The sequence below is a fragment of the Pungitius pungitius genome, chromosome 15 (genome assembly GCF_949316345.1).
Source record: "Pungitius pungitius chromosome 15, fPunPun2.1, whole genome shotgun sequence".
NCBI lineage: Eukaryota > Metazoa > Chordata > Actinopteri > Perciformes > Gasterosteidae > Pungitius > Pungitius pungitius.
This window is the reverse complement of record NC_084914.1, coordinates 18,935,100-18,957,186: the sequence shown is the minus strand read 5'-3', so window position 1 is coordinate 18,957,186 and position 22,087 is coordinate 18,935,100. Positions and strand designations below refer to the sequence as shown.

Sequence of the window (22,087 nt, the reverse complement as noted above, 5' to 3'; positions counted from 1 at the left end):
CTTTTCATACTTCATTCAAACGTTTGAATTACACATTTTTCTTCTTACAGAAAGAAACCTGAAATAATTAAATTCAATAGGCTGTGTATTATGAAGCAATATATGCAGGTTTATTCTTGTATTAAGAATCTAAATGTGCAAAGCAGCCTTACTAGTAGCTCATTTTGGTAAATGGTCACGTACCTTTTTAAATGGTATTCTACGTGTACCTGAGAGGGTACATGTTCTTCTTCCACTTTATTTCTCTCTGTGCCCCTAATTATCATTTTTATTCATATGATTCTACCAATGTCTAAATATATCTGCTGGTTTTACAAGTAGATGTGTATAATTTAAGTTGACGTTATAATTGTTAAATAATAATAAAACAACCAGCCATAGTTGAAAGAGAATAGTAAAGATTGTAGCGTGGTTTTCAGTGCAGTGTGGACCACGTTGGCTGGTTGGGGACCACACCGGGTTCGGCTGTCACTCAAACGCACCTCTCAACTCTTTCATTCTGAAATACCTGTGGTGACAATGATGTGTACTGTCAGCTGAGAATAATGGGGTGGGGCTGGGTGGTGGACACATTGAAGTTCAAGGTTAGAGCAGTTGATAAAATTGTCACAACTGAGAATATCACACTTTAGATTTTGAAATGTTTTTCATTTGTTACATTAGTTATTGGTGTATTAAATGCAGTGTTTAATTGGCCTCGCTCCTCGGTCCCTTCCTTCACAGTTCCGGGTGGTGACTGCTCCGTTTCATCATGTGGGCTTTGCAGACTTCTGGTTGGCTGACCAGTTAAACTCTCTTGGTGTGGTTCTCATGGATCTGGAGTATATGATCTGTTTCTACAGTTTTGAACTGGACTGGACAAAACACAACGGACTCATTAGCAGTGAAGGTGAGACAGAGAGATGAAATGCTGTAAAGCCTCTGATCCACCTCGCCGTGACCTCACTGCTTGCCTTCCACTCTCTGCAGGCAAAGACGTGTGTAATTCCTACTCCTATGGCGTCCGTGCGGTCATCCAGTGTCTTCCTGCTTGGTTCCGATTCGTCCAGTGTCTTCGACGTTACCGTGACACCAAACGGGCATTCCCTCACCTGGTCAACGCTGGGAAATACTCTACTTCCTTCTTTGTGGTCACCTTTGCTGCGCTGTACAGCACACATAAAGGTACAATGGAGACGACACAGTGTACCGGTACTAGGAAGGTACCCTTACGTGGAAAACGCTACGGTTTTGAATATTTTTAGTGCCGGTACTTCATTAAAAAAAAGAATGCAACCAGATATATATTTCTGAAGGGTCTCTCAGCAGGTCCCATTTTCCTGCAGCAGGGTCAGACAGTGTGCTACAGTCAGTCCCGATTTAGCTTCTGCTGTGGCTCTTTTCTCTAGCGGGGCATGGCGGCCTCCAGGCCAAAGCAGGACCGCTGGAGTCAGATTTTGCATCGCATACGTCTCCGGTGCACCGATGACAAGCTTCAGAATTATATACATTTATATTAGATAGAAGTGAGCCACAGTATCTGTCAGTGATAAATAAAGACATCTTTAACTGAGATTTCCATCACGTGTCTATCCCCACACCCTTCTCTCTCTCCTCAGCTGAAGCCCACGCTGACGCCAATATCTTCCTGTACTTGTATGTCGGCTGCTCAGTGGTCAGCTCGTGTTACACACTCATCTGGGACCTGAAAATGGACTGGGGCCTGTTTGACCGCAACGCAGGAGAGAACACCTTTCTGAGGGAGGAGATAGTCTACCCACACAAGGTATGCCTCCACACAGGGAGGAAGAGGAACTGTATGCACTGCCATGCGATAATGGTGTTCTGTCCCTCCCCAGGCCTATTACTACAGCGCCATAGTGGAGGATGTGCTGTTGCGTTTCGCATGGACTCTAACGGTCACTCTCAGCACGGTCTCTGGGTTTTACAGCATCTCTGACATCCTGGCCACTGTACTTGCCCCAATGGAGGTCTTCAGGTATACACGACTGTTCTATTTTTGGACTTTTGTTTCTTTTATAGCTTGTCTTTCATTACTTTTTTTTATTAGTTCCTAAGAATTAATCAGCCATTAATATAGCCATCATATTATCTCCCTCATCCATTGCATAACATGTCAGTTACAATGATAATACTAGACATTCTCTATTAAAAGCTGTAAAAAGCAAATGTTTGACATGATTAGATGTGATTGTTTGTGATTATAATTATTCACCAAGTAACCAGTATGTTATGTAATGTAGAATTAAAAATATAAGATCAAATAATATGACCCTTTATCCCCTAACTTGGATGAAGGCATTAGTGACGGACATGACGTCATTCCACATTTCTCCAATGTTTATTACGTGATGTCTGGAAGCTAAACAGTCAGTGCTTCTCCTTCACAGACGCTTTGTGTGGAACTTCTTTCGGTTGGAGAATGAACACCTGAATAACTGTGGTGAGTTCAGGGCAGTCAGAGACATCAGCGTGGCTCCGCTCAATGCTGACGACCAGACACTGCTGGAGCAGATGATGGACCAGGAAGACGGAGTCAGAAACCGGCAGGGCAAGAAGAGCTGGAAGAGGAGCTACAGCATGAGTCTACGCAGACCCCGACTGGCCTCACAGTGAGTCTGGGATGTAGAATGGGGGAGACTGCAGATTGGTTAGGGGACCCCTATGTGCACGTGCTATCAACATGCAACTCGTGTTGGAAGCCTTCACCCTCTAAGTTACACGTTTCCATTTCAGGTCCAAGACCCGTGACACCAAAGTTTTGATTGAGGACACAGATGATGACTCCTGACATCAGGCCACGCCCCTCGCCTGGGTCCAGAATTTGTTTAAAGGAAACTCCACCTCCTAACTGAGGAATTACCCAGCGAGTCAGGCTTTTAACTCTCAACCAAGGACAGGTTTGAACCTCTCCGCCTACGTAATCCGGAGCTTCTGCTTTGGTTCAGAACTGTAAAAAGGGAGGAACTTCCACCTCTTGAACCCAGCAACATGACCATCAAACTCTCCTCGACCTTTAACAATAATCACGGGTGGGCTTAAGCTGTAGGTGGGTCACTCAGTGGGCACCTCTTTAACTACCATCATTGCTTGAGCTCTGTTAAAAAAGCCCCAGTCTAGCATGAGCAGCGCACCCCCCTCACTCTGACAGGAAGTGGCCCCGCTCCGTGTCCGTACAGGGAGAGGCCGGCAACTTCCAACCTGCTGCTGTTGAGGACCAAAGGTCTTTCTCCTGGACTTTTGTGTCCACCTACACCACACCACGAGAGATACAAGTCAACTTTTCATTTGGAGTAAATATAAAGCAAACTGAAAGGGGATGAAAGTGTCCTCCTGACCATTGGTCACCAGACTATGCTGACAACCATGTGGAAAAGCCACCAATGGCTTGACTCCTCCCACCCCTTCAAATCATCACAGAGCTGCCTACCTGCATCTTACACGCTTTAGAACCACACACACACACACACACACACACACACACACCGAAACATGCACTTTCTAGGAGCGGAATGGAGAGGAATGCCTATTGTGTGTTTGCACACACACAAACTGTGATTTCAACTGTTTTATTGTTGATGGATGAGCGTTACAGAAGAAACACACTTGCACATGAAGTAGTAAAAGTACCAGTGCCCGACCAAAGCAGGAGGCTGTATGAAAGGGTTCAGACTGCATGGAACCGATGTGGCGATTCGAGAAGAACATGATCACCTTAAACATCTTATTACTTCCACTACCTGAGTGTGGAAGTGGTTTTACTGAATGGATGCCTACTTATTTCTGTATGTATGAGTGGAATGAACCTAAACACAAACCGCTTAGTTCAACGTCAAACAAAAAACCGATGAAATGTTGATTGACAACACTTGAAGTAGACTGGTTTATGATGCATTACATTGGTCCATTGAAATGTGAGGATGATGAAAAGGAGGGAGGTCACCTGTTTATCACATATTGATGGTCTAGCTCAACTTGAATCTGGATGGAAGGGGGGGGGGTCGTCTTGATTGGTTGGTTTTACACTCATGAGATACATGCGTAACTCAGGTTCCAAAAACACACTTTAAATATGTAAAGATTAGTCTTGAGACCAAATGATTTTAATGTATTTGTATGTTCCGAATGTTACTGTACTATTGGTCACATAATAGCTGTGATTAGCCTGTATTAGCTCAATGGAGAGAGATCCAGGGATATATTTGGAAACAGTCTTCTAGTATTAAATGCTTCCTCGTTAATGCCCACTCTAACTTCCTCCATGTTTACCTGTGATCCTGCTTAACTGACGCATTGTTTCCCACTCACACTCTTTCCTTCCCTATTCATTTACATTATCTTCCTGTTGTTCCACTATTAATGAACATTAAAAGGTAGTCCAGCCTTACTGTTACCAATGCTCCTTTATCTAAAAAAGTGATGTGTTTTACTAACTGCAGCTTTGCTGAATTATTCAGTTTAAAATAGAAATGGGTGACAGCCCTTGTATGTTCTTTTTTTAAGCAGCCATTATTGGTTTATTCTGGGTCTTAGCCTTGGTTTTGTATGAGAATTACCTGTAACATTCCTTAACAGCTGGTAGTTTAGGGCCTTGCAGGGGTCTGTTATTTAGTATCTGTAGTTACTTTATATCATCATATTCTGCACAATCCCATTTAAAGGTGTAACATCTGTTACCGAACCATTGGAGCTACAAAATGAATCCATTCTCCACTGTTGGATGATGACATGTAGTTGTGATTGCACTGGGGGAAATGTCCAAGTGTCTCTAATAGAATGGAGGTAGTGATTTGTTTTTTTGTATGCAGTGTACTTCTTGTTGGTCCAACAACAGCTCATGTTATGTCTTAAAGTGTCACAATGGACTTAGGTTGAGAAGGTTCTGTTTAGGTTGTACTTTCTACTACTCATTGCTTTTATTAATGAGCCCTTTTTATTAACACTGTGCTTTACTGTTGAACGGTTTTGCTGTTTGAGTAGATGAGTGACTTACTTCCAGAATCCTCCAGGAAGCCCTGCTTGAAATCAATTCCTAATGAGCAATATATCCTCTCATAAAGCTTCTTTTATTGCCAAACTTAATGGTTTGTTTTTATTTTTTTGTATGTTTAAAGTCATTGAGAAAGCTTGAGTCATGTGTGTTAGGTTCAGTTGGTGGGTTGGTTTGTCTCGGCCAATAGAACACATTGAGTTGGTGGGTTAGTTTGTATCGACCAATAGAACACATTCAGTTGGTGGGTTGGTTTGTCTCGGCCAATAGAACACATTGAGTTGGTGGGTTAGTTTGTCTCGACCAATAGAACACATTCAGTTGGTGGGTTAGTTTGTCTCGACCAATAGAACACATTCAGTTGGTGGGTTGGTTTGTCTCGGCCAATAGAACACATTCAGTTGGTGGGTTAGTTTGTCTCGGCCAATAGAACACATTCAGTTGGTGGGTTGGTTTGTCTCGGCCAATAGAACACATTCAGTTGGTGGGTTGGTTTGTCTCGGCCAATAGAACACATTGAGTTGGTGGGTTAGTTTGTATCGACCAATAGAACACATTCAGTTGGTGGGTTGGTTTGTCTCGGCCAATAGAACACATTGAGTTGGTGGGTTAGTTTGTCTCGACCAATAGAACACATTCAGTTGGTGGGTTGGTTTGTCTCGGCCAATAGAACACATTCAGTTGGTGGGTTGGTTTGTCTCGGCCAATAGAACACATTCAGTTGGTGGGTTGGTTTGTCTCGGCCAATAGAACACATTCAGTTGGTGGGTTGGTTTGTCTCGGCCAATAGAACACATTCAGTTGGTGGGTTGGTTTGTATCGACCAATAGAACACATTCAGTTGGTGGGTTGGTTTGTCTCGACCAATAGAACACATTCAGTTGGTGGGTTGGTTTGTCTCGGCCAATAGAACACATTCAGTTGGTGGGTTGGTTTGTCTCGGCCAATAGAACACATTCAGTTGGTGGGTTAGTTTGTCTCGGCCAATAGAACACATTCAGTTGGTGGGTTGGTTTGTCTCGGCCAATAGAACACATTCAGTTGGTGGGTTGGTTTGTCTCGGCCAATAGAACACATTCAGTTGGTGGGTTGGTTTGTATCGGCCAATAGAACACATTCAGTTGGTGGGTTGGTTTGTCTCGGCCAATAGAACACATTCAGTTGGTGGGTTGGTTTGTCTCGGCCAATAGAACACATTCAGTTGGTGGGTTAGTTTGTATCGACCAATAGAACACATTCAGTTGGTGGGTTGGTTTGTCTCGGCCAATAGAACACATTCAGTTGGTGGGTTGGTTTGTCTCGGCCAATAGAACACATTCAGTTGGTGGGTTAGTTTGTATCGGCCAATAGAACACATTCAGTTGGTGGGTTAGTTTGTATCGGCCAATAGAACACATTCAGTTGGTGGGTTGGTTTGTCTCGGCCAATAGAACACATTCAGTTGGTGGGTTGGTTTGTCTCGGCCAATAGAACACATTCAGTTGGTGGGTTAGTTTGTATCGACCAATAGAACACATTCAGTTGGTGGGTTGGTTTGTCTCGGCCAATAGAACACATTCAGTTGGTGGGTTGGTTTGTCTCGGCCAATAGAACACATTCAGTTGTTTTGGAGATGTTAGAATGCTCTTCTAGATTGGGACGATGAGTGTAGTGGTCCTGTTGGGTCATCAGACCCGGTGCAGCTGTCCTGTCCGGGTACAGAAGCTGTTTGCGTTCACACAGAGGAACAATGTAGCCTTGTGGTTTATGTAATATTCTGAGAACCTTTAGGCTTTGAAAAGAGGGCTTTGTCTTCTCTGCTTTGTTGTCCATTTAGCAGACTCCATCATTCCATCGAAAAGGAAACAATTCTGATGTTTTCTGCACTATCTGAATAATCCTTCAGGTTTTTATGTTGAGATACTTATAGAACGTATTATTGACAGCTTGTTCCACAGTGACCACAGAGTCAGATGAGTTGTTAAACATTCTGAGCACATTTCACAAGCTTCCAGACCCGTCCTTTTTATTGGGTTAACTTGCTTCTGGCATATTTACACTAGAGTTTAGCAACGGAACCTCCAGGAAGTGGTTGTCTTCAGTTATTTTAATATTTTCATCTTGTTGCCAAATAGGATGCACATGCTCCTCTCGTAGTGTTGGATTCCGCGCTGTTCTTTGTTCTTCTACATTCCAGACAATCCACTACTGCTTTTCTATTAAAGCTGTTTCAGTGTGACAGACAGGTGATTCCCCCCCCTCGATAAGTCAGTCACATGAGTACTAACCCTCAGTACAAAAAGCTGGTTCAATTTGTGATCCTTTTACTTATTATTTGTTCATCTTGGACTTTATTTAGGTACATTAATGGAAAACATAATTGTGTTCAAACAATCACATACAAATAAGTTGTCAAAAGCAATATTTTTGTTTTGATAGTTCTCTGAGAATGTCTTGTGTCTCTCCTCTGACTTCCTTCTGTTATTTTCAGCAAACACAAACTAGTGGCAACTTGCTTGTTTTAAATGATGTCGTTGTCTTTTAATGAGGATATTTGTTTTTTTGAGATGACCATACATGCAATCAATAACCCCTAAAGTTGCAGTGGAAGGCTGGCACTTTATCTCCCACAGCAAAGCTATGATGATGGTGATATGGCATTATGTATATATTTTATTTTAATTTATTTTGGTATCTTCAGACTGTGTTGTTGCTTTGAGGAGCGAGGCAGTTATTAAAGGTCTGGGCCACAATACATTCTGTGTAAACCTAAGACGACATTCAACATGTTCCCTTAACAGGTGATCTGTCCGTACGCCATGCAGTTCAATTTGTTTTGTGTTGCCCAAAAGCACAAATTAGCCTCAGAGGGCTTTACCGTCTGGACCCATGTGACATCCTCTGGACCCATGTGACATCCTCTGGACCCATGTGACATCCTCTGGACCCATGTGACATCCTCTGGACCCATGTGACATCCTCTGGACCCATGTGACATCCTCTGGACCCATGTGACATCCTCTGGACCCATGTGACATCGTCTGCCCCGAAACCCTCACATCGGCACAAGAACAACTCCCAGGAAGAGACCTTCCTTTGACTGAGGCAGTTTGTTCGGATGCTGAGAGCATTGCACCCACAAACCGAGGCTTTGAACATCAGAAGTGAAGCAGTTCTCCAACTTTGGATCAAGTAGAGGTCTAATGTTGACAAGATTATTAATGAGGAAATACTACGAGTTCTGTCATCACATCTGGACCATCAATAGCAGCAGCACGAGGTTGAAGCTCAGTTGGGATCAGTTTCCATGGCAACACTGTCCACTCCTCAGGTCCAGGACCCCCAGAGGATGTTGTGCTCTCAAAGGCCTTTTATTAAATGAATGGTTGTCAACACACCAACATCACCCTCTAGTCCTCTCTGACCCTGGACCTTCAGAGGTCCACAGTCCAGGGAAATAAAGCCATGCTGTTAAGTTTACTGTATTTCTACACCAAAAACATGTTGCTTAGAAAATAAGTCATTTATAAAAAATACAGTTAGTTGAAGCAAAATGAAAGGAAGCCATTTTCTGGTTGCTTTACCAGTTCTGTGAACGCTCAGAGAGCATTTTGTTCCATGTTGTGACCCAGAGATGTTGATTATTGATGAAAATATTGATTCGAAGCATTGCATAATTGTGCTGTGGCTGTTGTCTTGTATGTACAGTAGCAGCGTGATGCTTCCCCAACCCCTGTTCCAGGTTCTCAGTAAAAACATGAAGATAACTTTGTCTTAGTCTGTTCACTGCATATGGGAGTCATAAATGCAAGGGGGAATGTTTTTGGGGTGTTGCCACTAGCATCTTCAGCATCAGATCAGGTGTCCGATGTATTATAAAGTAGTAGCACATCAGTTTTTATGACCAGAGCATCTCAAACTCTCAGAGTGATGACTGGAACATGTTTACAATCCAAATGGTTGTGCTAAACAGTGCTTTCCTTATACCTGGACAATGGCTTGGACCATACATAGCAGTAGAAAGAGCCTGTATGTTCACGGGAACATCACAAGATGATTTCCATCCACCTCCATTTCTATTTGGAGGGAGAGCAGTTTAACGTCAGGCTGCAATCAAAACCATTCTGAGGCGACTGAGACATGACACAGTCCCCGGGGTTGTTCTCTTTATTACCACGTTGGTACTTTTTCTATAATGTATTTGACCTCATCACAGTGTATATTAATATGTGTATGATTAGCAGCTATTGTTATCAGTGTTGGGAAAGTTCACTTTCTACATGAACTTTGAAGTTCAAAGTTCACACATTTTAAAATGAACTAGTTCAGTTCATAGTTCAAACTTCAAAATATTCAAATTAAGTTCACAGTTCCAAAAAAATGAACTAGTTCAGTTCTTTTTTTCCATATGTTGCTGCAAGCTATTATTTTTCTAAATTATTGCCACAGCCCAGAACCACAGACAGCAGTTATTTGATCAGTTTTAACACTGAAGCGATGCATCAGATTTCATCTTCATATCTAATGTTGAATCCTTATCCAAACAGGGTTTATAATCTTAAGTCAAAAGTCAATTGGCTCGAGTTTAAAAATGATAAAGAATTTTGATAACTAACAGAAGTAATAAGCAATAGAGTTAAAGTGAAATAAAGTATGAATATTAATATTATTTCCCAAAATAGAGAAGTCCCTTGGTTCAAGTCTCATATGACCATCAATATTGGTTCACTGGAGGCTTCTTCAGCCCAGCTCTTCCAATCTCCTGGGAGGGGGGGACACCATGAGCGATGTGAATGAATGAGATGGTGTGAGACGCAATGCTGTTTACTTGCACGTAGAGACTTTATTTTTCTAAAATAAGTAAAACAGGAGACCAACCGCGAAAATAGCAATACGTGGAAGTGACTTGGACATTGACATGAATGGTGGTCCAGACACAAACCATCAAACCCTAATCATGTCATGAAAACAATTAATACCATATTCAAAGAATTTGGTACAGTTGATATTTGGTGCGAGCTACAACACACACACACACACACACACACACACACACACACACACACACACGATATGCTAGAATTGACTACTTTATGAATAAATAGGACATCTATAGAGCTATGGAGTGTGAAATTGGGCAGCGGTCGGACCACAGTTCAGTTTGTCTTAACGTCAAAGTAAAACCTCAGGTGAAAAAAACATTATGGAATTCAAATCTTGAAATACTTAACTACAAGTCAGTTGTTGGGGGGTTTTAAACCGATTTAAACAAAAAGAAAATAGTTGTAGGGAGATTACCCCTACAATGCGGTGGGATCCTCTTCATGCCGTTATGACGAAGACAGCAGCCATTGAGAGCTAAAGAAGAAAAATATGAAAAGGTAGTATGAGGTACCCAAAGCAAATAAACACGTCCACGTCTGTACAGCAATCACAGTGCCGTTGGTGATTAATGCTAAACGTACTTTACTTATCAGTAAATAATTGGTTTGTGGGTGCCTGGAGAAAAGAGGAATGTTGCTCGGGTCTTAAACGTTCTCAACGTTGTCTACAGGCCGATTTGTTATCTGAGATTTTGGGCAAAACATGTTGAATTGAATTGTAAATCATTATACCTATTTAAGATTATTTTGGAGTGTTTTCTACATGCAGGTGTCAGTCCTTAGATTTATCTGAGGAATATCTTACTACTTCTTCCACCACAGGCCACTGATGGACCTGCAAGAAGGAGAGATTTGCAGAAGCTGAAACTTATGGATAGTGTGCAAAGTCATAATGGTGAAGGAGGCCTGCAGAGATCGGGCAGCTGCGTCCAGTTGCTGCTGGTGTCCAGCAGAGGGAGGAGTTGGAGCCTTTTTGCTTGTTGATTCAGAACAGTTCAGACTGTTATGGCGGACAAAAATGACTCAAGTGTAAATAAATTAATAAATGCGCAAATACAGGTATAAATAAATCAATTTTATAAAAGAATAAATACATGAATGTATTAATATAAGTTTACACCTAAACAGAACATAATTAAATACATCTATTCCTACATTTATTTATTTCTACATTTCTGTGTTTCTACATTTCGGTATTTCTACATTTCTGTATTTCTTCATTTATTTATGCCTGCATTTCTGTGTCATATGTAAATGAGCTCAGGCGGGCCGAACCTCCTTCTTGAGCAGGATTGGTCAAATAGAGGAGCGAGACAGAAGCAATCGATCCCAGCACTTGGCTCCTGTAGAGCGTCTAGAAGCTGCCAGCAGCTCATGGCTTCTACCGGGCGAGATGCGTCTGAGCAGCTTGGGAACTGAGTTCCTGTTTAACGTGAAGGAGGCGTAACAACAGAAGAAGTTTAGCTCACGTTTCCTAAATGCTGTTGTTCAAGGTGCCAACATGCTAACTGTTACGCCCGGCCTAGGGGAGCCGCAAGTAGCATACACAAGAGTCTCCCCACCTCCCAAATTAAGACCAATGCCGCAGTGTTCTCGTTCACAATGGTTATTTATTACAAGGACGAGGTCAAGAACTTCAGGGTGAGCGTGGCCCAAAACAACAAACAAAACACTCACTCCCTACCTGAAAACAGGAGAAAACAAAAAGGCTTCTCACCCCTACCGACCTCCTTGCTAACCCCCCCCCACCACCCAAAAGTCCACGAGGTGCAGCATGGCCCGGTTGGAAGCTGGAGAGACGGGTAAAAGAAGAGGCCGGGCTGGCTCTCACAGGATCCCTCTTATATACAGACGTATACAATATAACAGCACCCCCCTCAGGCAGGGAGGTGAGCTGCACTTTATTATGACACTGGGTCATAACACTAACGATGTATTAAACTGTTGGATAGCCATGTAGCGTTCACAGAGAACCGCAAACCAACCAGTTTCACCTCCGCGGCCACATGACGTCACACCTGGCACCCAGTGGGTGGGGGGTGTCTGCAGTCTTCCCTTGTGGAGACTAAATAACTATCTATGAGTGATGCATTTCTACATGCAGTGCGTCAGATCACCTTCCTGTAAGGTGTGCTAGGATATAATCAGACTGGCTGCAACTTACAATCTACTTTAGCAAAGCTCTCCTTCAGACTTCAGAATAGAAATAGAAGGTATAGAGTGAGTGAGCACTGTTGGTATCTCATCTGATCAGAATCTGTGCACAAGTAAATAACCAAACAGATAACGACTACAGTCACTTACCTTGTATACGTGTGTGTGGTGCATTCAAGGCCCAACCTCCATTTGGTATCCAGTGTTGGGATGTTGCTGCAGAATTTGAGTCCCAGTTTCATCCAAATCGTGGTCCTCTAATGGAGTTTATAGGTGGTGGACTCTGGTCATCAAAAACAACAAGACAAAAGTCAGAAAAGACAACAAAAGCGATGTGACCTCACAGTACAAACAGCACATGTTGATCACAAGTCAACATCGATCTGTCGTAAACTGCAGTTTAAAAATGAGATTATTTTTACATACATACATACAGTATACTGTATATATATATGTATGTATAAATAATCTCATTTTCTCTCATATACATATATATATACATATATATATATATATATATATGTATATATACATTTGGCCATATCCATTTTACTGCAATATATATTTTAAGTTAAACATATTTCACTTGTTTCTGAATGCAGCAGGTTCATAAGGGTCAAAATGATGCAATTGTGCTTAATTAAAAGGTGCAAAATCGGACCACATTTAACTTCATGTAATCAAGTAATGGGGTTTCAAATGATCTGATATATAAGAGTTTATTCCATGGCAACCGTGTAAAAAGTTCATAAAAGTTACCATCAGTAAACATTATGTACATTTGCAAAACGATTTACAGCCACTTTTAAAATATAGTAAATAAAACACTTGACATTATGACCTTATTCCGTACCGCAGCATCCTGTGAGCAGCTGCCCCCAAAGGAGAATAAAATATACGATGGACGTCCATCGTCCTCTGGTTCCACATCATGTCTTCATGGAGCTGAGACAAGTCCTCACTTTATCCAGCAGAAACTGAAGCGCGTCTTTCTTGCTCACGATCACAATCGATTTGAAGTGGTTTGAAAACACCATGAAGCCAAATGCTGACAGCTTCTGGCGAGGAGCGGACTTCCAGACAGAAGCAGTAGAGCATGAGGATCACACCGCTCTGACCAATCCTGCTTCACACAGAGGTTAGGACCTCCCACCTCATTAGCATGCAGACGCACGCATAAATAAATGTGGAAATGTAGAAATAAATATATGGTACTTATTTGTTAATGACCTGTTTTAATATCAACTTTTATTTATTTATGGTTACATTCATTTACTTATTTCCATATTTATTTCAGAATTATTTTTTTTTATTCATACATTTATTTATTTATCTTCACATTCTCTATCTTCACTTCATTATTATTTATTTATTTATACATTTATGTATTTATACTTAAGTGGTCATTTTACCAGAAGTTGAACCCCCCCCCCCCCCGCTCAGAGACACAGCGCCCTCCCCTAAGCCCGCCCTACGACTCCTCCTCCCTCCCTCCCTCCCTCCCTCGCTGCCTCGCTCCCTCCAGCAGCGGCGTCAGTAAAATGTTGGCGGCCCTTGGAGCGACATGAACGGGGCGCAGCTCAGTGAATTCCCGGACGACTCGGAGCTGCTGCGGCCGGCCGTGAGCGGCCTGAGGCGGAGAGCCCTGCAGGCCGGGGAGCTGTCCGCCGTCTCCACCTTCTCCGGAAAGTTCCTCATCAAGTTTCTGCGGGCCAGAGACTTCGACGAGGAGCTCTCTCTGAAGGTACGAAACACTTGTGAAAGGTTGTGAAGTATTATATATAATATCATACCTTGTGAAGGAAGCATGTAACGTCAGTTACTGTCAGTGATGAAGTGGAACTTCAGCCTTCAGCACACATTAGAGGAACTTCTACTGTGCTTCCTTGCATGTTGTGCTACATCATTGCACGTGCATCACTGTGTCTTATTCTTAAGTGTACTTAAATCCTTTAAATAAATCATCGTACGAAGGAACTACACACAATGTATTTTCGAACAAACCAGATCAGCTGGGAAATGCATCTTCATCAAAGTGCTGTCACGTGGTTCTCGTTGGACACAAACATATGATCGTTATATTTCTGCAAATTAAACTTCCCAATTGAATATAATTGAGTTACAATGGAACATAAATGCAGTAGAATATGTCTTCTGTAGGTTATAGAAAAATGAACATTTTGTTGAATACGTTCAAGTACTGTGGGGTCTGGAGCTCAATTAGAACACGGTGGCACAAGGTCCTGAATTCCCTTGAATTTGTAAAATTACAAAGTAAATCAAGCTTAATAAATAGCTTAAATTAATAGTGTAATATTCCGCGAAATACAGGCTCTCCTTTCAGACCATTCTGGTAAGGTTGTCTAAAGAGCTTTCTCCAAAAATGGCCTTTTTGTGTCTGCAGGTGGTTACAACCTTCACGGATTGGCTGTGATTTCAACAGTTCCTCTCTGGCGCCATTATGGTGTCAAACATGCAATCCCCCACTTACCTTCCTCTTCCTCAACCTCATTAATGACACATTCAGTGATTATACCTCTGGCCTAAAGCTTCTCAGAGTAAACACATGGAGGACGTCAAAGTGGAGACCCTCCCGGGCTGGATATAAATATATCATTATAATAATATGATATCACACATACTTTAACTTCTACCACAAGTCACGCTTTTCCTACTTTTTTCTGATAATACTTTTACTTGTGTATGGTTTTGACGCGTTCATGTTCAGCTCCCAATACTGTGCAGATGAAGCAATGAATTTTCTAGGGATGGGACTTTTGTAAACGTCTTTTCAATGGTAAAAGACTCCATGAACTTCAACATCTTCCAGCAGAATCATCTAAAGCAGGGAGTCCCAACGGGTCGAGATTGACCGCTCAGTCGCCAAGGCAGCGCCGGCAGCTTGTCATTGAAAAGAAATCCTGTCAGGTCATCATAAACATAACATCATACGTGAACAATCGCCTGCTGGACAGATTTAATTTCATCCAGTAAGGTAACTAATGACCCAGAATGTTGACTTGTTTTGCACTTGGGATACTCAGCGTTGTAGATCCGTTTGGTTACCGCTAACACTCAATCACTGGACTGACTCCGCCCCCTCCCTCCGTCATGACTTGTTCGATTTAGAAGTAGCTTGCGAGCCAAAAGAATGTGGGCACCCCAATCTAAACTCTTGCAGGAGTGAAAGTATGTAGAGTTTGACTGTAATATCTTTGGACCATGCATGAATAGTCAGCAACATCATGAGCCCACAAAGCTCTTTGCACACCTGCGTCTCCGGTGTCACTGACCTTGGGTCTGTTTTTTTTATGATCTAAAAGCCCAGGAATAACCCTCCTGTGGTCTGTGAGCCGTGCTGTACTTCCAGTAGTCTCCGTTTGGGAGCGCAAGTTAGTTCCATAAAATCAAACATTCCCAACCAAAGTCTGTTTCCCGTGATCTATTCGTCTGCTCACAAAACCCCATCCTCCGTGTTCTGGTCCTCAGAGTACTAACCCTACATCCAATTGTGTTTGGATTGGCTGGATATCCTCTTTGTTGAGAGTTATGCATTCCAAGAACAATGGCAGCCCACTACTCTGGTTTAAAAAATGATGCGGTTGGAAAATCCAAATAATGAGATAAGACATGTGTTGGCAAGATCTTCCCAGATTCAGACTTTCCGGTTCAATGGCTCGTCAGCGAAACCTTACTCAGCAGAACGGACCGTCTGCCAGCTGGACCCATTGGTCTCAATGTGCTGCAAAGTATTGGTAGAAATGTTGGTAGATTAGGGTTGTTTCTGGTTGTCACCTGCGGACCGCTGGGATAACAGAGAGGTGTCCTTTGTGTTTCGCATACATTTTGACTTTCTATCACTTTTTTTGTGCGTAAATGGAATACTCTGCAAACGGTAGAGCAGAGAGTTACTCACTTGTCATGGGTACACAACCCAGTAAAATGTCATGAATTAATGATGGTAGTTCGTCTGGGGAGAAATGGCAATGAAGGAAATTAATCCTGGTCAGTCATGCAAAAAAATACAGAGCAGTGTTTACCACAGTATACAGCACCAGACCAGAAGGGTATATAAACTACAGGAATGGTGCACAACCAGATGGTCCCCAACTGGTACCGGCCCGTGGCCAGTTTGGAAGCTGGGCCACACAGAAAGAATAAATACTTTGTCCACACTGGGCTGCGCGAGGCAGTATCGTCCACCAACGAACTGCACTGTCCACCTGCCGGCCGGGTATTTTGTCCTGTTTATCCGCCTCACCGAGACCGGTCCGCAAAATATGTTGTCTAACATAAAACTGGTCCATGAGGCAAATAAGGTTAGGGACCTCTGACCTACAGGACCCTTCCATGGGGTAGCAAATGTTCCAAGAGGCCACATATACATCAGCAGACCAGGGGTGGCACGTGGGCGTCTGCTACTTTTTGAATTAGTGATCTAAAGCAGGGGTCACCAAGCAGCAGTCCGTGGACCACCTGGTACCGGGCCGCAGGTAGAGGGAATGACTGGATTCTCTCCCAATTACATGCACTTTCTCCTTCTTGATACAAAACAGAGTCAGATGAGCGCTTTTCTTACCCTGTGCAGCGACTGGCCTTCACCCCCTTCAGCTCATGGAGAATTTAAATAACATGAGCGGCCCAGCCCCCAGTGCAGCACAAACCTCCCCAAAACGAGACAGTGCAGGGAGCACACAGGGCTTGGCTCTACAAGAATGCTTGGTAACATAATGTCCTGATGTCCAATAGCTGGAACTCACCCAACTAGGTCTAAGCCCAGCTGTCTGTATGGCTGGTACACAAACTCACTCTGACTTTCAGCACACTAACAGAGGTTTGAAGAACACACTCCAGTGCTGGACCACTTCAACATTATGGCCTGGTGTTTATCTCCTGTTAACTTCACGTGTCCTGCAGCTCTTACTGAACTACCAGCGGTGGCGGAGGGAGAGTCCTGAGATCAGCACCTGCCTGTCTCCGTCCTCGGTGATTGGCCTCCTCAACACAACTTACCACGCCGTCCTCCCGCAGCGAGATCACACCGGCAGCAGGGTGCTCATCTACAGAATCGGTCAGTATGTGTGTGTGTGTGTTGATGAAGACGTTTTCTACTCCAAAGCATTACTATTACGTTACATTTTCAGTGGTCCAAGATTTCCATGACCTCCATGCAATCAGATGTTCCTCTTTAGGCCTGTTATCACTATGTATTACATCTTCAGATACTCTGAGCTTTACAGGGTAGACACAGCGGTCTTAAAAATGAATAATTAAAAAGGTTTAACTGGGGAGTTTACAGGGAGCTGGTGGATTAAATGTATGCATCCTTTCCTGGGAATCCCACGCGCTCCGTTCAATCTAAATTTAATTTAATGGAAGTTTAAAAGGTTTATAAGTTTGACAAATACCTAATGTATAAGAATAGTTTTTAAACAGAACAGACTCCCTAAATACATTCTGAACTCTGAAAAGCAGCTGTGTGAGTGACTCAGGGCCGAAAGGGGGAAACATGGAGGAGCTACAGGTTCATGAAAATGCAAAATTCCAATGAACAGCATTGCAATATATATATTTGAATATCATGATAACGACTGAAAAGTGGGTATTACCGCTGGTAGCAATCCAACCTTCCCTTGACTGGCAGAATAAGAATAGCACAGAAAAGCATCTCTGATGAGCTAAGGGAGACACAACAGTGGAACTAACTGAAGCTACTTGTACAGCACCAAGTAGCACACAGGGCCTAGCTTGGAATATAGTGGAGCTTTTACCCTTTTAAAGGGACAGTTATCTCTTGGGTGGCCTGTAAATCAACAAGAAGGTGGCCAATCATTTGGGTACATTCTGGTGTGCCACTGTATTGTTGTTGTTTGTTTTAATCTGTTGCTATGTCTTTAAATCATTTGGCTGCAATACATTGGTTTTTTCAAGTGCTGTCTGACTGCCAACAACTTCAGGGAATCCATTGACTATGTAAAAGTACGTGATACAACCCCCCCTTTCTTAAAAACAATGTTTGTACTGATATCAATAGAATCCCTCTCAATCCTCACCTATGTGCACTCTACAGAGACCATGCCTTGTGCCTTTATACTGAGTGGTTGTCTTTATTTAGTTACCAATTTAAAAATAGCAAGTGGTCAACCTTGAATTGTATGTATTTACAACCAGAAGCAGACAATGACCCACTCCACCCAGAGAGTGACCGTGTGCTCTGTGTCTGCAGGCCAGTGGAACCCGAAGGACTGGACAGCGGTCCAGGTGTTCAGAGTCAGCCTGATAACTTCTGAGATCATCTCCGCGGAGACAGAGACGCAGAGGCGGGGGCTAAAGGTCATATTTGACCTGCAGGGATGGAGTTTGGGCCATGCCCTGCAGATTAACCCTTCTCTTGCCAAAAAGATATCCTCTGTACTTTCGGTAAGACACAAATCTTGCTTTATGTTGGATTCTTGTGAAAACTACTTCTTCTATCTGCCATACCACACTTTTCATCAACTACAATTACGTCAATTATTGCACCAACATTTATTCCAATATGCGATATTATTGCAATTTTCTGACTGTTTTATGCCACTGATAACATCATGACAATGTAATAGCATAGTAATGTAAGTACAATCTTTCAAAGAACAAAGAACGTTATTTGTCCAAATAGTTAATAAAAAAAAAATATCCTAAATAAATTCAACAAAAAAATAATAGGTGCACGGGACACAGAGCGGGACCCGGCAGGACGGGGCGCTGCGTGGCTGCAGGGGGAGACCGAGCGGCCCGGTCCCCCTGCATTAAGGAACACAACACAACACACCATTAACGTTATTAGGGCATCGCAGTGCACTCATTGGTTGCAAAGTAGCTGGGTTATTGGGTTATTATGTGTACTTGTTAAATCTGTCTAAAATCAGTGTTTATGTCAAACATGTTCTATTGGGGAGATTATTTTGGCCCAACCAAAAGCAAATGAATCTCTTCCCCAGACATTTGAGCTGATGCCATCTTGTGAGGATACGTGTCAGTTAAAGAGTTTCTAAATAAACTTGATGTTGCTTTAGAAAATGTCGTTTATCTGATGCTTTTGGTCATTTTCCTTTGGAAACCTTGACTAAGAGAAGCGACGGGTGGCCGGACCCCCCGGGGGGCTGGATGTGTGTCCGTGGGTACGCGTGTGCGCATATACGGACATGTGCGCACACGTGTTTTAGCGGACACCCCATGCGTGGAAAAAAATTATATTTTTTTAATTTTTATTCCACACTTTTTCAGGGGGCGGGAGATAATTTTTAGCGGGGGGAGGCCCCTGTGGGGGGATGGTGGGGGGGAACACTGGTACCTATGAGCCACCTCCTGAGCCCCATTCCATTGATATCTGCAGCATTATTTAAGAGCAAAACTTGTCTCGACCCTCTTGTCTGAAAACGCACTGCAAGAAACAAGATGGTGACGAGCAAAATGCCAAAACCAAGGCTCCAAAACCCAGACCCATGGACGGCTTCAGGGTCACCTGTATACCGTCTGTAGTGAATACGTGGGCCTAATTCCAGGCTTTAGCTGCAGTTCATATGAGCAAAAAGCTCCATGGGATGTTTTTGAGCTGCTGACAGTGTTCTTACACACATCCTTGTTGTGTGTTTGCTGTTCAGGACTCTTTTCCACTAAAAGTTCGAGGAATTCATCTGGTCAACGAGCCAATGTTCTTCCGGCCAGTCTTCGCCATGATTCGTCCTTTCCTGCCAGAAAAGATCAAGCAGAGGGTAAGCAACCTGTCCATCACACTGATTCCATTGAAAATAACCCCCCCATGCCCCCCATGTCCCCTTAGTAGTGTGCAATGGGTTATACAACTCCTTCAGAGCGGATCATTGAAATTGAAAAAAAGAGCAAATATTTTTTGAAACCTTATTTTTTTTAATGTTTTTTTGACACAATACTAATTGTCAATCATTAATGATCCTTTTTTTTTTATAGTAGCTGGTAATAAACAAAAAATAATTTAGTTGTAGCAGCTGGTCTAGAAGGATCCATCCTAAAAAAAAAACTATTTCAACCGCTCTGAAGTTTGTGAACCATCAAAAATTGTAAATGTTTTTCTTTCATGATAAAGTTCAGATTATTAGTAAATGAAAGACTTATTTTATGGATTAAAACAAATGTAGTCATGAATAGTGTTAATGATTAATTATAATCTGTTTGTCAGTATTATCTATTTATGTTTCTTCAAACAACTGGATTTATTCATGTTACATTTGAGACCAATCGTCAGTTAAACTGTGTAATTATTCCTTTACAACATCCCTCTTAACATTGTTAAAAACAAGTTCTATCTCCCTAATATAGATCAATATGCACGGTGTTGATTTCCACGACACTCTAAGCGACTTCTTCTCGCCGCCCGTCCTACCGCCAGAATACGGAGGGGAGGGGCCGAGCATAGCGGAGGCCTGTCAGGACTGGACCCTTCAGCTGCTTCAGTCAGAGAAGCTACTGCAGCAGATCTCCAGCCACCCGACAGGTGACATCGCCATCACTCCTGAGGACGCCTTGATCTCAGAGGAAGGGGAGGCCGAGCCGCTCTTTGAGGGATAGTTTGGGTTTTTTGGGCTCTTCAGATTACATATACGTGCTGCCGTGTTTTAACTTTAACTAATACTTGGTGGCATCTGTTTTTGAAGCTTTAACTGGTGAGTACAGTAGATGTTAGATGCACGAGGAGAGTCGTGCTGGTTTAAACACGTCAGGACCGAGTGTTCTCCTCTTGCACTGCTCTTTGAAATCTGACCAAAGGGAGACTTCTCCGATTGTTGGGTCAAATTTGTCCAGCGTGAGGAACACTATCCCAATTTCAAGTCAATGTTTTAAGTTGGGATGCTGTTAACTTCGCTCAGGTTGAAGACCAGAATGGGAAGAAGTTGTACTTTGCCTTTTTAAGTGATAATGTATCGGCGCCCCACAGCAAACTAAATATCAAGAAATGCTAAAGTGTTGTAGTGACATTTGTCTTAACGTCCATGTGGAACAACCAGCATTTTATATTGTAACAAACCTAAATGGAAGTGATATCCAATATAAGCGTATAAAGCATTTATTTCCCACAAATACAAAGTCAATGTGTTTAAATGGTAGTAGTATCTGCTTAATGCTAATGTTAATAGTAAAGTTTATTTAAGTTTATTTAGTGTAAAGAAAACTGTGAAATTGTTCCCAATGAATTTAGAATTAATTGTAGGTTCATAGTGATGTAATTCATTTATTTTTGTTGCCATTTTCAAAAAAGACAGTGAATGTATTTATTGTGCTTGGGTTTTTCTGAACACACAAAATTGTATATACTTTGAAGTTACATAAAGAAGGAAACACAAAGTTATACTGTTTTCATGTGACACATTTTTAAGTATTAAATAATTTGGTGTTTGCAATATGATTAAAGTTATTTTTAAACATGAAAGATTTTCTATTTGAAGCAAACATCTAACTGTTTTTGTTTGTCTGATAATGAATAGACAAGAAAGATTCATGCACATTAGAGGCCTGGGGAAATAAAGGTATCGAGATTGTAAATATCCAGTTTGAGGCTCAAACTAGTTTGTTTATATATATATATATATATATATATATTAAATATAGTATACATACCTGTATATAAGGTCTGCTGCAGTCCAAAAGCCAAAGCTCCTGTAGCTGCTGAATGTTAGTGACTGATGGGCAGGTGGCACTGTGTGTGGTAGTTGCTGTCATTAGTGTGTGAATGGGTGAATGATGACATTTAGTTTTAAAGCGCTTTGAGTGGTCAATAGACTAGAGAAGCACTTTACAAGTACAGTCCATTTACTATTTGCCTGTTGAGGAGCAGTAGTTCATCCATCTTGTTGACCAGAGAGCAGACTTTCAGCAGATGGTGAATCCTTGAGGACCACGAATGTTGGTCACGGAGTCCCACAAGGTTCTGTGCTTGGACCGATTCTATTTACCCTGTACATGCTTCCTCTGGGCGACGTTATCAGAAAACACAGCATAATCTTCCACTGTTATGCAGACGATACTCAACTGTATCTGTTGATCGAGGCAGAAGACACCAACCATC

The 22,087-nt window shown here is 42.3% G+C and overlaps 2 protein-coding genes and 1 long non-coding RNA gene across 4 annotated transcripts in view; 2 read left to right on the top strand and 1 right to left on the bottom strand.

Moving 5' to 3' along the window:
* LOC119203755 (xenotropic and polytropic retrovirus receptor 1 homolog) overlaps nucleotides 1-5,355 on the top strand; it is a 34,121-nt gene extending 28,766 nt beyond the window's left edge. Inside the window, exons 11-16 of the mRNA XM_037457199.2 lie at nucleotides 724-889; nucleotides 970-1,164; nucleotides 1,599-1,765; nucleotides 1,839-1,978; nucleotides 2,391-2,612; nucleotides 2,737-5,355. Of these exons, the coding sequence (XP_037313096.1) occupies nucleotides 724-889; nucleotides 970-1,164; nucleotides 1,599-1,765; nucleotides 1,839-1,978; nucleotides 2,391-2,612; nucleotides 2,737-2,791 (945 nt within the window). The 3' untranslated portion in view covers nucleotides 2,792-5,355. The remainder of the gene's footprint in view (nucleotides 1-723; nucleotides 890-969; nucleotides 1,165-1,598; nucleotides 1,766-1,838; nucleotides 1,979-2,390; nucleotides 2,613-2,736) is intronic.
* Nucleotides 1-13,089, bottom strand: part of LOC119203771 (uncharacterized) — a 33,076-nt gene extending 19,987 nt beyond the window's left edge. The window contains exons 1-3 of one of the 2 annotated variants that reach the window (XR_009942446.1): nucleotides 12,860-13,089; nucleotides 12,157-12,289; nucleotides 9,766-10,327 (exon numbers count right to left, since the gene is read on the bottom strand). This is a non-coding gene — a long non-coding RNA (uncharacterized LOC119203771). Of the gene's footprint in view, nucleotides 1-9,765; nucleotides 10,328-12,156; nucleotides 12,290-12,859 lie in introns of those variants that run through there. The other variant, XR_005116637.2, reaches the window with a different exon arrangement.
* Nucleotides 13,090-13,545: 456 nt separating this feature from the next.
* Nucleotides 13,546-21,451, top strand: ttpa (tocopherol (alpha) transfer protein). The gene is made up of 5 exons (XM_037459268.2): nucleotides 13,546-13,750; nucleotides 16,924-17,077; nucleotides 18,233-18,426; nucleotides 19,650-19,760; nucleotides 20,344-21,451. The coding sequence occupies exons 1-5, from the start codon at nucleotides 13,571-13,573 to the stop codon at nucleotides 20,590-20,592; spliced, it is 888 nt and encodes a 295-aa protein (XP_037315165.2). The 5' UTR covers nucleotides 13,546-13,570; the 3' UTR covers nucleotides 20,593-21,451.
* Nucleotides 21,452-22,087: the final 636 nt, after the last annotated feature.

Coding starts and splice junctions, on each gene's coding strand:
- ttpa (XM_037459268.2), top strand. CDS start 13,571: ATGAACGGGGCGCAGCTCAGTGAATTCCCGGACGACTCGGAGCTGCTG. Junction 13,751..16,923: donor ACGAGGAGCTCTCTCTGAAG/GTACGAAACACT, acceptor CGTGTCCTGCAG/CTCTTACTGAACTACCAGCG. Junction 17,078..18,232: donor GGTGCTCATCTACAGAATCG/GTCAGTATGTGT, acceptor CTGTGTCTGCAG/GCCAGTGGAACCCGAAGGAC.